Genomic DNA, 12,961 nt, shown 5'->3' on the forward strand with positions numbered 1-12,961 from the left:
GATTGTGCCGCCACATTTTCGGCACCAAGATAGCAGCCCCACAACTTATAGACCAGAACCGTGCGTCTTTGGAATGTGGGAAGAATCGGGAGCACCCGGAGGAAACCCATTGCGATCACGGAGAGAACATCCAGACTCCTTACAGATAATGGCAGGAATCGAATCCCAGTCTTACAGCCCGTGCAGTAAAGCTAAAGCATTGTCGCAGTAACAGTTATGCTACCGTGCTGCCCCCTAAGTGAGTTGTAGTAGTCTCCAACCATTTTAAATGACTTCAACATCTCTCTTACAACTGTTGTTATGAATTCATTTCTCATTAAAGTTTGAGTTCTGGTTCTGCCATCCTGTCCTATTTCAAAATATGGTTCCAGATTTATCTTGGCTTGGTACTTTGGAAAAAAATGGTGAGATGGTGTCAAACGTTATTTTCACAGCATTGTGTTCTGATGTGAAATATGCTTCGGAAATAATTTTTCATGAAAATTCCTTATTGTGGAGATATGCAAATGCAGTTTCCTGTTTTCTCAGACCTTTTGCCTATTCTGTGCTTCAGGGAGCAAAATCTGCTGGCTTTACTTTATCTGATCTATGTAAGACTCACGTTGCCATGCAAGTTGATAGAGTGCTTAAGAAAGCGCATGGTGTGTTGGCAACTATGTTCAGGTGCCGCAGGTTTTTTCTAGTTTTTAGAAATTCTTTTTATTGAGATACAGTGTGAAATAGGTTCTTCCAGCCCTTTGAGCCACGCCACTCAGAAATACCCCAATCTGATCACGGGTCAATTTACAATGACCAATTAGCCTACCTACTGGTACATCTTTGGACTGTGAGAGGAAACCAGAGCATCCTGAGGAAAACCACGCCGTCCTTCAGACAGCGGCAAGGTAACTGGTACTTGTAAAGCGTTGTGCTAACTACACTACCGTGCCTCCCTTGCAGCTCAATGAAACTAGTTAGACCACACTTGGAGTATTTTGCTCAGTTTTGGCCACATCTTTATAGAAAGGATATGGAATCCTCAGACAGAGTGCAGAGGAGGTTTGCCAGGATGCTGTTTGGATTGAAGAGCACGTCTTATGCAGATAGTTGAATGAGCTAGGGCTTTTCTTTCTGGAACAAAGGAGGTTGAAAGCTGACTTGATAGAGGTGGACAAGATGGCATAGATTGTGTGGATAGCCAGAGTGTTTTTTTTCTCAGAGTGGAAATGGCTAATACAAGGGGGTTATTAGTGGAAATTATAGGGGGGATATAAGAGCTAAGTTCTTTACAAAGTGGGAGGGGAATACATGGAACACTCTGCCAAGGACAGTGGTAGAGGCAGAAACATTAGGGCATTTAAAAATCTCTTAGATAGGCACGTAGATTAACACAATACATCTTGCCTTCTGCCAAGCAAACACCGGGGGGCAGCACTGATGCCATCTGTACACCATGCCACATCACCTCCAGCACTCCAGCAGAGCAGATTGATCTGATACCTCTCTCCTGGGTGGCTGAAAACAGTCCACACCAAGGCTTGAGGCCGGGCCCTCACTACAGCCAAGGCCACGCAGCTCCCCCGCTGGTCATCAATAAACCAATGAATTTGACTTGCAGCATTCCATGTTAGCAATGTCCAACAAGGTATTGTGATCACAAGAAAAGCAACCAAGACGATCTCTCACTGTTGGATTGCGCACCCACTCCGATGCCTCTCTAACACAGGTAGCAGCATGATCTGCAAAAGGTCCAGATCCTTCAGTTTCTCCACCAACTAGCAACTTGCTAATGGGGTACACCTGAAGAACCTTAAGTTCTTAATATCTAATATGGTCTTGTGATCATAAAATATCATTAAACAGTAACACCTTTGGTTGGCCTTTAGAAGCTGCTGTGACCAAGCACTATCTTACGGGAAATATAAGATCAAGAATGTGATGCTGAGGCTTTATAAGGCATTGGTCAGACTGCACAGAGTATTGTGAGCAATTTTGGGCCCATTATCTGAGGAAAGATGTGCTCGTATTGGAGAGGAGGATCATGAGAATGATTCTGGGTATGAAAGGGTTAACATAAGAGGAATGTTTGATGGCTCTGGGCCTGCACTGACTGGAGTTTAGAAGAATGAGGGGAGGGGATATCTTTGAAACCCATCAAATATTGAAAGGTCTAGATAGAGTGGATGTGGAGAAGATGTTTCCTATAGTGGGTGAGTTTTAGACCAGAGGGCATAGCCTCAGAATAGGGGGGTGTCAATTTAGTACAGAGATGAGGAGAAGTTTCTTTAGCCAGAGGGTAGTGAATCTGGAATTCATTGCCACAGGTGGCTATGGAGGCCAAGTCATTGAGTATATTTAAAGTGGAGGTTGAAAGGTTCTTGATTAGTCAGGGTATCAAAGGTTACAGCAGAAGGCAGGAGAGTGGGGTTGAGCGGGATAATAAATCAGCTGTGATGGAATGGTAGAGCAGATTTGATGGGCCGAGTTGCCTCATTCTCCTCCTATGTCGTAAGGTCCTGTGATCTCTTTTGTTTTGCTGACATTGAGGGAAAGATTGTTATCATGACACCATGTTGCTAAGCTCTCTATCTTCTTCCTGTACTCCACTTTATTGTTAATTGAGATACAGCCCACGGCAGTGAGATGATTGTGGTCTTCTTAAAGCAAGTGGGAACCCCAGACTGAAGCAGGTAGAGGTTAAAAATGTCTGAAAATCATCAGAATCAGGTTTAATATCATTGACATATGTTGTGAAATTTGTTTATATACATATTATTGCATTTAGTTTTTTTATGTTCTCCACTGTCAGGGTAATTAAACCATACCTAGTACTCCAAGTGTGGCCTCGCTGATATTTTATAAAACTGCAACATTCCTGTACCTCCTCTCTGGTGCTAGAAATGAGAGCATGTCCTGATCTGCATGGAATCTGAGGACACGGCCAGAGACACCGTTTGGGCCAGAAGCTTTCTCATGGACTTAAATGGCCTCTGGCTGAACTGTTGTATGAAGCGATAGCCAGAGGCAGGAACAAATCCTGGACTAAACGGTGTGGAATTGTCTGCTTGCCACCGAGTTGTTTTGAAGGATCAGAGTGTTGTTTCAGAGAAGCTGTCAGCAGGATGCACACATTGTGTTAATTGGGGTTGCTTCTTCCTATGCGTCTGGCCCTGCTATCTGTGTTTCTGTTGGCCTCCCAAAACTCGGCACGGGGTCAGCTACTAATTCATAGTGCAGATTTCCGCTGGTTAGGATGAACTGTGGGAATCTTTCATCTCTATTTCACCACTGACTGAGGGAGCTGCCTTAAATTAGTGTCTGACTGCCATCTTCTCACCTAATCAAATCAACACTTGCCATTTTGCTTTGTTTTTTTTTCCGCTTGTTCCCAGTGCTGACTCACACTTCCCCCTTCCATGCAATAATTTATTTTCTATGTTCACACAATGTTTTACAAGCAGCACAGTGGCATAATGGGTAATGCAGTCGCTGAACTACACCAGCAATAACTGGGATTTGATTCCCACCACTGTCTATAAGGAGTATGTTCTTTCTCCCCATCACTGCATGGGTTTCCGGTGGGTGCTCTGATATCCTCCCACATCCCAAAAACATTGGTGTGTCAGTGAGTATTGAGCACGCAGTGCTAGCGACACTTAAGGACACAAACCTCAGACTGTGTTTGTCATTGGCACAACATTACAGGGAGAAGGCAGGAGAATGGTGTTGCGGGGGATAATAAATCAGCCAGGATGAAATGGCAGAACAGACTCAATGGGCTGAATGGCCTAATTCTGCTACCATATCTTAAGGTCTAATGGCAAAATGGAGCCGATGTACATGTGACAAATAAAACTAATCCTTATCTTCTGAGAAAAATGTTCTGAGACATTACTTTTTGTGTGTGGGAGGGGTTGATGTTTTCTTTGAATGGGTTCTATGGTGTTTCTTTGTTTCGTGGCTGTCTGTGGGAAGGCAAATTGCAGGGTTGCATACTGCACATATACCTTGATAATAAATTTACTTTGAATCTTTGAAGATATTCTGACGGCTGTATGAAGTTCTGTGGTGGTGAAGCTTCACATACGACCTGCCCTGGAAATCTTAAACTGCATGCATTATCCAGCACAACACCAATAGTTTGAATATATGTGATTCAGCAAAACTTGCTCTCAGCCACTCCCAGAAGCTTCCCCTTACAGAAACCTCTCCTCTCATTAACCCTGAGCCACTCAAGGTGATCGAAGTCTAGAAGTTGATGGGTAGTGCTGGGTTGAAACACCAGCATTGTTCAACCTCTGTTCAATAAAACAGCACCCAGGAGTCCCAAACTTGCTGGTTGATCATTGCCAGTTAGCTAGTTGTACACCAGTGTTTGTCAAATGTATGTTGTAACATTGAAACATATATCAATGGCCAGCACAGTCCGAGGATGTGCTGGGGGCACATTCACTGAGTGTCACCATGCTTCCGGTGCCAACAAAGCATACCCACAAGTCAGACTATCCTTTCTCTACTCATAGCTAAACGTTTCAGACAGCATCCTGGTGAATCTCCTCTGCACTCTCTCCAGTGCGATAACATCCATCATATTGTGTGGGACCAGAGATGCACTTCAGTTGTGGCTTGACTGCTGTTGTATGAACTTGGGACACAGCTGGGAGTGTCCATTACTGGACACATCACTACAGCACTGACTACCTGTACTGGTGACATCAGAGCAGGTCGAAGTCTTCGATGAAGTGGGGAGCAAATTCAAAAATCAGAAGTGGCAGATGGAGTATAGTGTAGGCAAGTGTATGGTTATGCACTTTGGTAAAAAGAATAAAGGTGGAGGCCATTTTCTAAACGGGGAGAAAATTCAAAAATCTGAGGTGCAAAGGGACTTGGGATTCCTTGTGCAGGATTCCCTAAAGGTTAACACAGGTTGAGTTGGTGGTGAGGAAGACAAATTTTGAGAGGACAAGAATATAAAACCAAGGATGTAATGCTGAGGTTTTCTAACACATTGGTCAGACCACATTTGGAGATTTGTGAGCAGTTTTGGGCCCTCAGTTATTGAAAAGCCTAGGCAGGGTGGACATTGAGAGGACGGTTCTATTAGTGGGAGGGTAGGACCACAGCCTCAGAGTAGAAGAACATCCCTTTGGAACAGAGATTGGGAGGAATTTCTATAGTCAGAGGCTGGTTAATCTCTGGAATTCATTATTCCGTGGAGGCCAAGTCATTCAGTATAGTTAAAGCGGAGGCCAATTGATTCTTGACTAGTAAGGTCATGGATAGAAAGCAGTAGAATGATTGAGAAGGAAAATAAATCAGCCATGACTAACGTCTGAGCAGATTTGCTGGGCTGGATGGCCTAGTTCTGCTCCCATGGTCTTCTATTTAATTGGCCAACGCTTTAAATAAGGTTTGGCTTCCTCCCCTGCGTCCGGTTAATCGTGTTATGTCTCTGAAGGACTGTGAAACATAGTCTGCATTGAATGTGCTGTACAAATGTGATTTGTTGTTTCTGATGTGTAACTGGCCAGTCACAAAGGCTTTCAGAAACTCCCTTGCTGGCTGATCAGATGATGTTTCACTTCAAAGGCCAGTGGAACAGTTCTCATGTTGATTTAAGGTTGCGGTCACTTTCCTTGCTGTCTGGTTAATGATCAATGCCACGATTGATTGTGGGACATGAGCTCCGGAAGAACTCCATTCGTACTGGTGTTGAGGTAACTGGCCAGGGCCAGCGGGAGGTTGCCGAGGTGAGGTCACATGAGCACCCCATGCCTGGATGTTAGAGTTTATGTTGGTGTGAACCCTCAGAAGCGCTAGTCCAGGGCACCATGCTGGTACTCTACCCCTTGGTTTTTGCCTGCTGCTGTCTTGTAGGTGGAATGGCAATAAAGGTATGTTTATCATTGTTCTGTAGTGAGCTGGCAAAAAGTCAGCCCCTCCAGCCTCACCTTCCCGCTCAACTGGTCTCATCTGTCACCTGTCAGCTGTGTTCCTCACCCCACAACCACTGCCTTCTTATTCTGGCTTCTGCCTCCTTCCTTTCCAGTCTTGGTGAAGGCCCTGGACTCCTTTCAGACTCTGCTCCAGCCCTTTACCTTTCCCATCAACCTGGTTTTACCTATCACCTTCTAACTATCCACCTTCACCCCACTTTTTATTCTGTCGTCTTCCCCCTTCTGTTCCAGTCCTGACGAAGGGTCTTGGCCTGAAACGTCTGATGTTTATTCATTTTCATAGATGCTGCCTGACCTACTGAGTTCCTCCTGCACATTGTGTGTGTTGCTTTGGATTTCCAGCGTTTACAGACTTTCTAGTAGTTATCTCTTTATTCCTCTCCACAGATGCTACCTGACCTGCTGTGTTCCTCCAGCAGCATTTCTTTTGCTTTTTAACTTTAGTTCATAATTTCACTTTTAGGTATAAGTTGATCTCTCGGGAGAGACAGACTTTCTCAGGTCAGACAGACCTGAGTCGATCTCTTTCCGGAGAGACTGACTCTCTCTGGTCAGACAGACCTGGGTTGTTTTCTCTGGAGAGACTGAGGGAAGACCTAGGAGAAGTTAATAAAACACCGAGAGTCATAAATTGGGTAGAGAGCATTTGTTTTCCAAGTTAGAAATGTCAAGTATTCGAGGACGTTGTTTTACAGTGAGAGATAGAATGTTTAATAGAGATTTACAGAGTGAATCTTGTGCCACAAGTAGGCCACCTTATATTCCACCTGGGTAGCCTCCAACCTGATGCAGGAACATTGATTTCTCTTTCCAGTAAAAAAAATCTGCCTCTTCCTCTATTCCCCACTCTGACCTTTTACCTCTTCTCACCTACCTATATCTTCCCCCTGGATCCCTCCCCTTTCCCTTTCTCCTATGGTCCACACTCGCTCTCCCATCAAATTTCTCCTTCTCCAGCACTTGACCTTTCCCACCCATCTGGCTTTACCTATCACGTTCCCGCTAATCTCCTTCCCCTCCCTCCCTTCCCTCCACCTTTTTATTCTGGCATTTTCCCCTTACCTTTCCAGTTCTGAAGAAGGGTCTCGGTCTGAAACATCGACTGATTATTCCTCTCCATAGTTGCTGCCTGACCTGCTGTGTTCCTCCAGCATCTTGTGTGTGTTGCTCTGGATTTCCAGCATCTGCAGAATTTCTTGTGTTCATGATTTACAGAGTGAGTTCTTTTTTTTTTCACACAGGGTGGAAGGTGCTTAGGATGCAGGCAGAACAGCAAGATTTCAGAAACTTTGAGATAAGCACATGAATGGGAAGGGAATGAAGGGAATGTGCAAACTGATGGGATTTGTTTCGACTGCCATACACATCATGGGTTCCAGTGCTGTACTGTTCTGTGCTCTATATTCTAAATTGTTTGTGTGAGTTATTCTAAATAGCTTCCCTCCCAGGACACCTAAGCATGCTTTACTGCCAAAGAAACACCTCTTGGACAGTGGCCACTGTTGTAGCCAATGGCTCGGTCGCTCAGATATTTGTAAACTCCATCATGGGCATTAACCTCCTCACCATCAAGGACACTTGCAAAAGCTGATGCCTCAAGAAGGTGGTATTCATCATTAAGGACCCTACCATCCGGGACATGCCCTCTTCTTGTCACTACCTCAGCGGAGGAGGTACAGGAGCCTGAAGACCCACACTCAGTATTTTAGGAACAGCTTTTTCCCCTCTGCTGTCAGATTTCTGAATGGTGCATGAACCCATGAACACTACCTCATTAGTTTGCTCTCTTTTAGCACCTATTATTTATTTTTAAAATATATTTCTGATGTAATTTTTTTCATGTATTGCACTGTACTGTTGCCACAAAACAACATACTTCACAGCATGCAATACCGTGCAAAAGTCTAGGGTACCCTAGATTTTTTATCTGGTTTCAGGTGGTATGGCCTCCACAGAGCCCTGATCTCAACATCATCAAGGCTGTCTGGGATTACCTGGAGAGACAGAAGCAAGTGAGACAGCAGAGGAACTGTGGCAAGTTCTCCGAGATGCCTGGAACAACCTCCCAGCCGATTTTCTTACAGAAATGCAAAACAGTGTAGCTAAGAGAATTGATGCAGTTTTAAAGGCCAAGGGTGTCACACCAAATATTGAATCGATTTAGATTTTTTCCTGCTTACTGAAAAGTTTCTAAATATCAAAAAAACTACTATAATTTTTGAAAACGCCTTTGCTTTACAGAATACTTTTTACAGGTGCCTAAGACTTTTGCGCAGTACTGTATGTCAGTGATAACAAATCTGATTCTGACGTGTGGTAGCTCATCCTTGTGCGCGTCGACCTTTTCATAAGTCCAGATTAAGAGTCTCAGTACAAAACATCCCCCCTCCCCGTCACTGATGCTGATCGACCCACAGAGTTCCTCCCGCAGGAGACTGCTAATTTCTCCGGATCCCAGCATCTGCAGTGTCTTGAGTCTCCAAGTTACAGTTCGATAAAGGTTACAGTCTCCGGAGCCTCTCTGCAGTCCTGATGTAACGCCCTTTGTGTTTGGATCCTCAGCCTGCAATAACTACCAAATCAGGGGTTCCCAGAGATGGGCTCGAGGATCAAGGCCCCCCTCACCCCTTGCAACACCACCGTGTAGGTAAGAGCTCAGGGCTACCTTCACTGCGTATACTAAGATAAGTGGGATGAAGAGAGATGTGGATGGAAATAAGGATGTGAAGTTCCTCACAATGCGTGGCACCAGAGGGCGGTGGTTCTTTGCAAGCTTTTTATTAATTTTTCCTAAGTTATAAACAAAATAACAATGTTGATACAGAGAGATTGGAATAATCTTATTGTTAATAAACATATACAGAAAAGATTTCAGATAACACAGGTATAATAGACTTCCAAACTCATGATGTAATTAATCATAGAAAAAAAAGAAATAAAAAGAAAAAAATACAAAGAAAAACCCCAAAAAGAAACAAAAAAAGAACTAAATACTAAACCCAAAAAAACAAACAGAACAAAACGAGGCCAGACCATTATCTTAAATCAAACATTTTGTAAAAAATTTATAACTTCGGAATAAGTAATAAAAAAAGATTTTAAAAGAAAGAGGATTCTTTGCAAGCTGCTCTCAATAGGTCTATTCATTATTTCAATTATAATCATTAAAACTAAATTTTAAGACTTTAAGAATTATTTGTGATTTTTATTGCACCTTATTTTCATTCTTCCTTCCTCCAACTGTCTTTCACCCCTCCTCAACTGAATCCAGCTTTCACCTGTCCAGCCCCTGGTTCACCCTGGCCGCTTATATTCATTATGGTCCCCTCCAACCTCAGTCATTCTCTTCTCCTCCCTCCACCCCTGATCGGGCAGAAGATACAAAAGCTTGCAAGCAAGCACCACCCAACTCAAGGACAGATTGTATCCGGCTGCTATAAAACTCTTGTAAAAATATCTTGTACAATAATGATAATCTCGCACTCTACTTATTTGCGGACCTAGCACCTTCTTATCTATTGTCTCTCTAACTGTAACACTATAATTGGTAGCATAGTGGTTCACATAAGGGTATTACATCACAAGCAACTCGGGTTCAATTCCCATCACGGTCTATAAGAGGATTACACTTTCTCCCCGTGACAGTATGGGTTTCCTCCGGGTTCTCTGGTTTCCTCCCACAGTCCAAAGACGTACCGGTTGGTAGTTTAATTGGTCACATGTGTGTAATTGGGTGGTGCAGGCTCATTGGGCCAGAAGAGCCTGTCAACATGCTGTATCTCTAAATAAAATAAAATAATGTACGCTCTGTTATTGTTTTTCACTTCTGTATGGCCACGATGTATTGATCTATGGAGTGATCTGTCCAGATGGCATGCAAAATCAAGTTTTTCACTGTCTCTCGGAATATGCATGTGACCAAAACAGTCCAGCTGCCATCTGTGGATAGAGGGAGGGAGTGGGGGAACTGGGACAGGTGATGGCAGGTGGGCTGTTTCTTTATGTTAGAGATGGAGCATGAAACTAGCCCTCCCAGCTCCACCAGCCACACTACCGAGCAATTCCCAATCTAACTTTAGCCTAATCACGGGGTATTTTACAATCACCAATTAACCTACCAATCGGTACATCTTTGGACTGTAGGAGGAAACCCGAGCACCCAGAGGAAACGCACACACTCACAGGGAGAACAGACAAACTTTCTCCCGGAGGACGATGGAATTGAACTCCATACTCCGACGCCCTGGGCTGTAATAGCGTTGCGCTGACTGCTGTGTTCCTGTTTCTTAGGAAGGGGAGTATGTGAGGCTTCAGCTGCACTCAGAAGTTGTATAGTCTTCCTTTGAGTAACCTGAGACACTAACTCTGGGTGGGGACAGGTTTGCCAGAAACGGAAAGGTCATGGTAGGTTACCTGATCTTAGAATCATGGGAAGTTTACAACACAGGAAACCATCCTGTCCTTCATGTCCAGTCTGGTCAGAGAAGATGTACCCAACCCAACCCCTCCTTACACAATGAGTTCATATTCTATGGGTCACAATTATTCAAATTTAACTAATTCTTGAAAGTTCCTCTTTCACCTGCCCCTATCACCCTGTTTCTTCCCCTTCTTCCACTCACTCCACTTGTCCATCACTCACAGACTCCTCCCACTGGGTTCCTTCACATTCCTGTTCCCACCTGCCCTCCCGACCTCCCTTACTTGGTTCCATGCTCCACCTTCCTCTCCTACCAGATTCCACCATCTTTGTTGTCTCCAGCTTTCACCTCTCAACTTCTGCCACTATTCCCACTCTCCTATCCTTCATTTGCCCATCACACCCCTTCTAGACTGGAAGAAGGGTCTCAGCCTGAAACACCTGTTTATTCCTTTCTACAGATGCTCCCTAACCTTCTGAGTTCCTCCAGCATTTTGTGTGTGTTACTCCCTTCCTCGCTTGGATCCAACTATCACTTGCCGGCTTCTGCTCCACCCCTTCCCATCACCTCTTCCTATTGGCTATCACCCCTCTGCCCATCATTCCGGATGAAGGGCCTCGGCTCAAAATGAAGACTGTCCATTTTGCTCCACAGATGCTGAGTTCCTTCAGCAGTTTGTTCCTTTTTCCAGATTTGAACAACTGCCGTGTCTAGTGGTTTCCACTTTCTGAGTGTGATAGGTCCTTCGATTACCATTTTTCCAGGTAGTGAGGTCGTCTGTCTTACCTCTCTTCATCTTCTCCCCTCTATTCCTGCGGATCCTCTCCCATCGGATTCCACCTTTCATCTCCCAGTTTCTGACACTATCTGTACTCTCCCCTCGTTCTCCTGGCCTGGATCCACTCATCACCTGCCAGCTCTTCCCTCATCCCTCCCCTCCAGCTTTTTATACGGATCGTCTCCTCTCTACCTTTCAGTCCAGAATTGGGCTCTCAACCTGAGACGTTGCCTGCCCATTTCCCTCCGTAGGCCCGCCGAGATCCTCCAGCTTTCTGTGTGTTGCTCAAGGGCATCAGGATAGTCAGGTCTAGCCAGTTGGTGTCAGGGGAGACTGTGCCAGGCTGCACCTGTGTTGACCTACCGAGCTGAATCTTACACTGACTTCAATCTAACTCATTTAGTCTTCACAGAAAATGGCTCGCTCTGTGCCTTCCCGTTCCGGCTCAGGGGCAAGTTGTTTCGGACATGTGTGCCAAGCAAGCAGTCAGGTAAAAGCTGGTGAGTGCAAACACCCTCTTCCCTTTTGACTGTGCACTTCCTTGTAAAAGTAAAGCATTGGTGGGATAATGGGCTCAGGAAAACCTTGTAGGAATCTGTGTCAAATTACCCCTTTTAGACCATACGCCATAAACCCACTGGACATGGGAACAGAATAACTGCATTCTTCCCATCTACTCTGCTCTGCCATTCGATCGTAGCTGAATTATTATCCCTCTCAACCTCAGACTCCTGCCTTCTCCTCGTAATCTTTGACACTCTTACTAATAAAAACCTATCAGCCTCCACTTGAAATATTCCCAGTGCCTTAGCCTCCACAGCCATCTGTGGCAATGAATTCCACAGATTCACCATCCTTCCACTAAAGAAATTCCTCCTCATCTGTGTTCTAGAGGGAAGTTGTTCTATTCGGAGGCAGTGTCCTCTGGTCCTAGACCCCCCCCCCCACTCAATGTCCACTCTATCTAGGACTTCCAGTATTTAATAGGTTTCAATGAGATTCACCCCCCCCCCCATTCTTCCAAACTCCAGTGAGTACATAGAGAACATAGAACATAGGAACCTACAGCACATTACAGGCCCTTTGGCTCACAATGTTGTGCTGACCATGTAACCTACTCTAGAAACTCTGGAATTTCCCTAGTGCATAGCCCCCTATTTTTCTAAGCTCCATGTACTTATCTAAGAAGCTCTTAAAAGGCCCTATCATATCCAAAGCTATCAAACACGTGCAAAGCCATCAAGTACTCCTCCGATGTTAATACTCCAAGTGTAGTCTGACCAATGCCTTATAAAGCCTCAGCATTATATCCTTGCTTTTATACTCTAGTCCTCTCAAAATGAATGCTAACATTGTATTTGCCTTCCTCACCGCTGGCTCAACCTGTCAGTGAACCTTTAGGGAATCCTGGGCAAGGACTCCCACATGTCTTTGCACTTCGGATTTCTGAGTTTACTCCCCATTTAGAAAATAGTTGATGCCTTTATTCCTTCTACCAAAGTGCATGATGTTTCTATAGAATTTTATAGAATCATAGAGTAGTTATCATCATCATTATGCTTTGTAATCCAAAACTGCAGATGTTGAAAATCTGAAATAATAACAAAAATGCTGAAAATACTCTGATGATCAGAGAATGAGAGAGAGAGGATAAGAGAGAAGGCATGTAAGAGAAGGAGAGAAAGAGAAAGCGAGGCAGAGAGAGACAGAGAAGGAGAGGGAGAGGTAGAGGGAGGAAGAAAAAAAGAGAAGAAGAATGTAATGAGCTATTCAGGCCTGTGTGGGGTGCCAGAGAGCACTGGGCTCTGAGGCTTTACTTGTGATTA

General features: G+C 44.5%; 1 protein-coding gene across 1 annotated transcript in view; it reads left to right on the plus strand.

Moving 5' to 3' along the window:
* Positions 1-5,638: 5,638 nt before the first annotated feature.
* LOC140197185 (hepatocyte growth factor activator) overlaps positions 5,639-12,961 on the plus strand; it is a 61,716-nt gene continuing 54,393 nt past the window's right edge. The window contains 4 exon segments of the mRNA XM_072257099.1: positions 5,639-5,775; positions 5,778-5,873; positions 8,499-8,583; positions 11,539-11,635. Coding sequence (XP_072113200.1) covers positions 5,740-5,775; positions 5,778-5,873; positions 8,499-8,583; positions 11,539-11,635 — 314 coding nt within the window. The 5' untranslated portion in view covers positions 5,639-5,739.

Source organism: Mobula birostris, chromosome 5, assembly GCF_030028105.1.
Source record: "Mobula birostris isolate sMobBir1 chromosome 5, sMobBir1.hap1, whole genome shotgun sequence".
NCBI lineage: Eukaryota > Metazoa > Chordata > Chondrichthyes > Myliobatiformes > Myliobatidae > Mobula > Mobula birostris.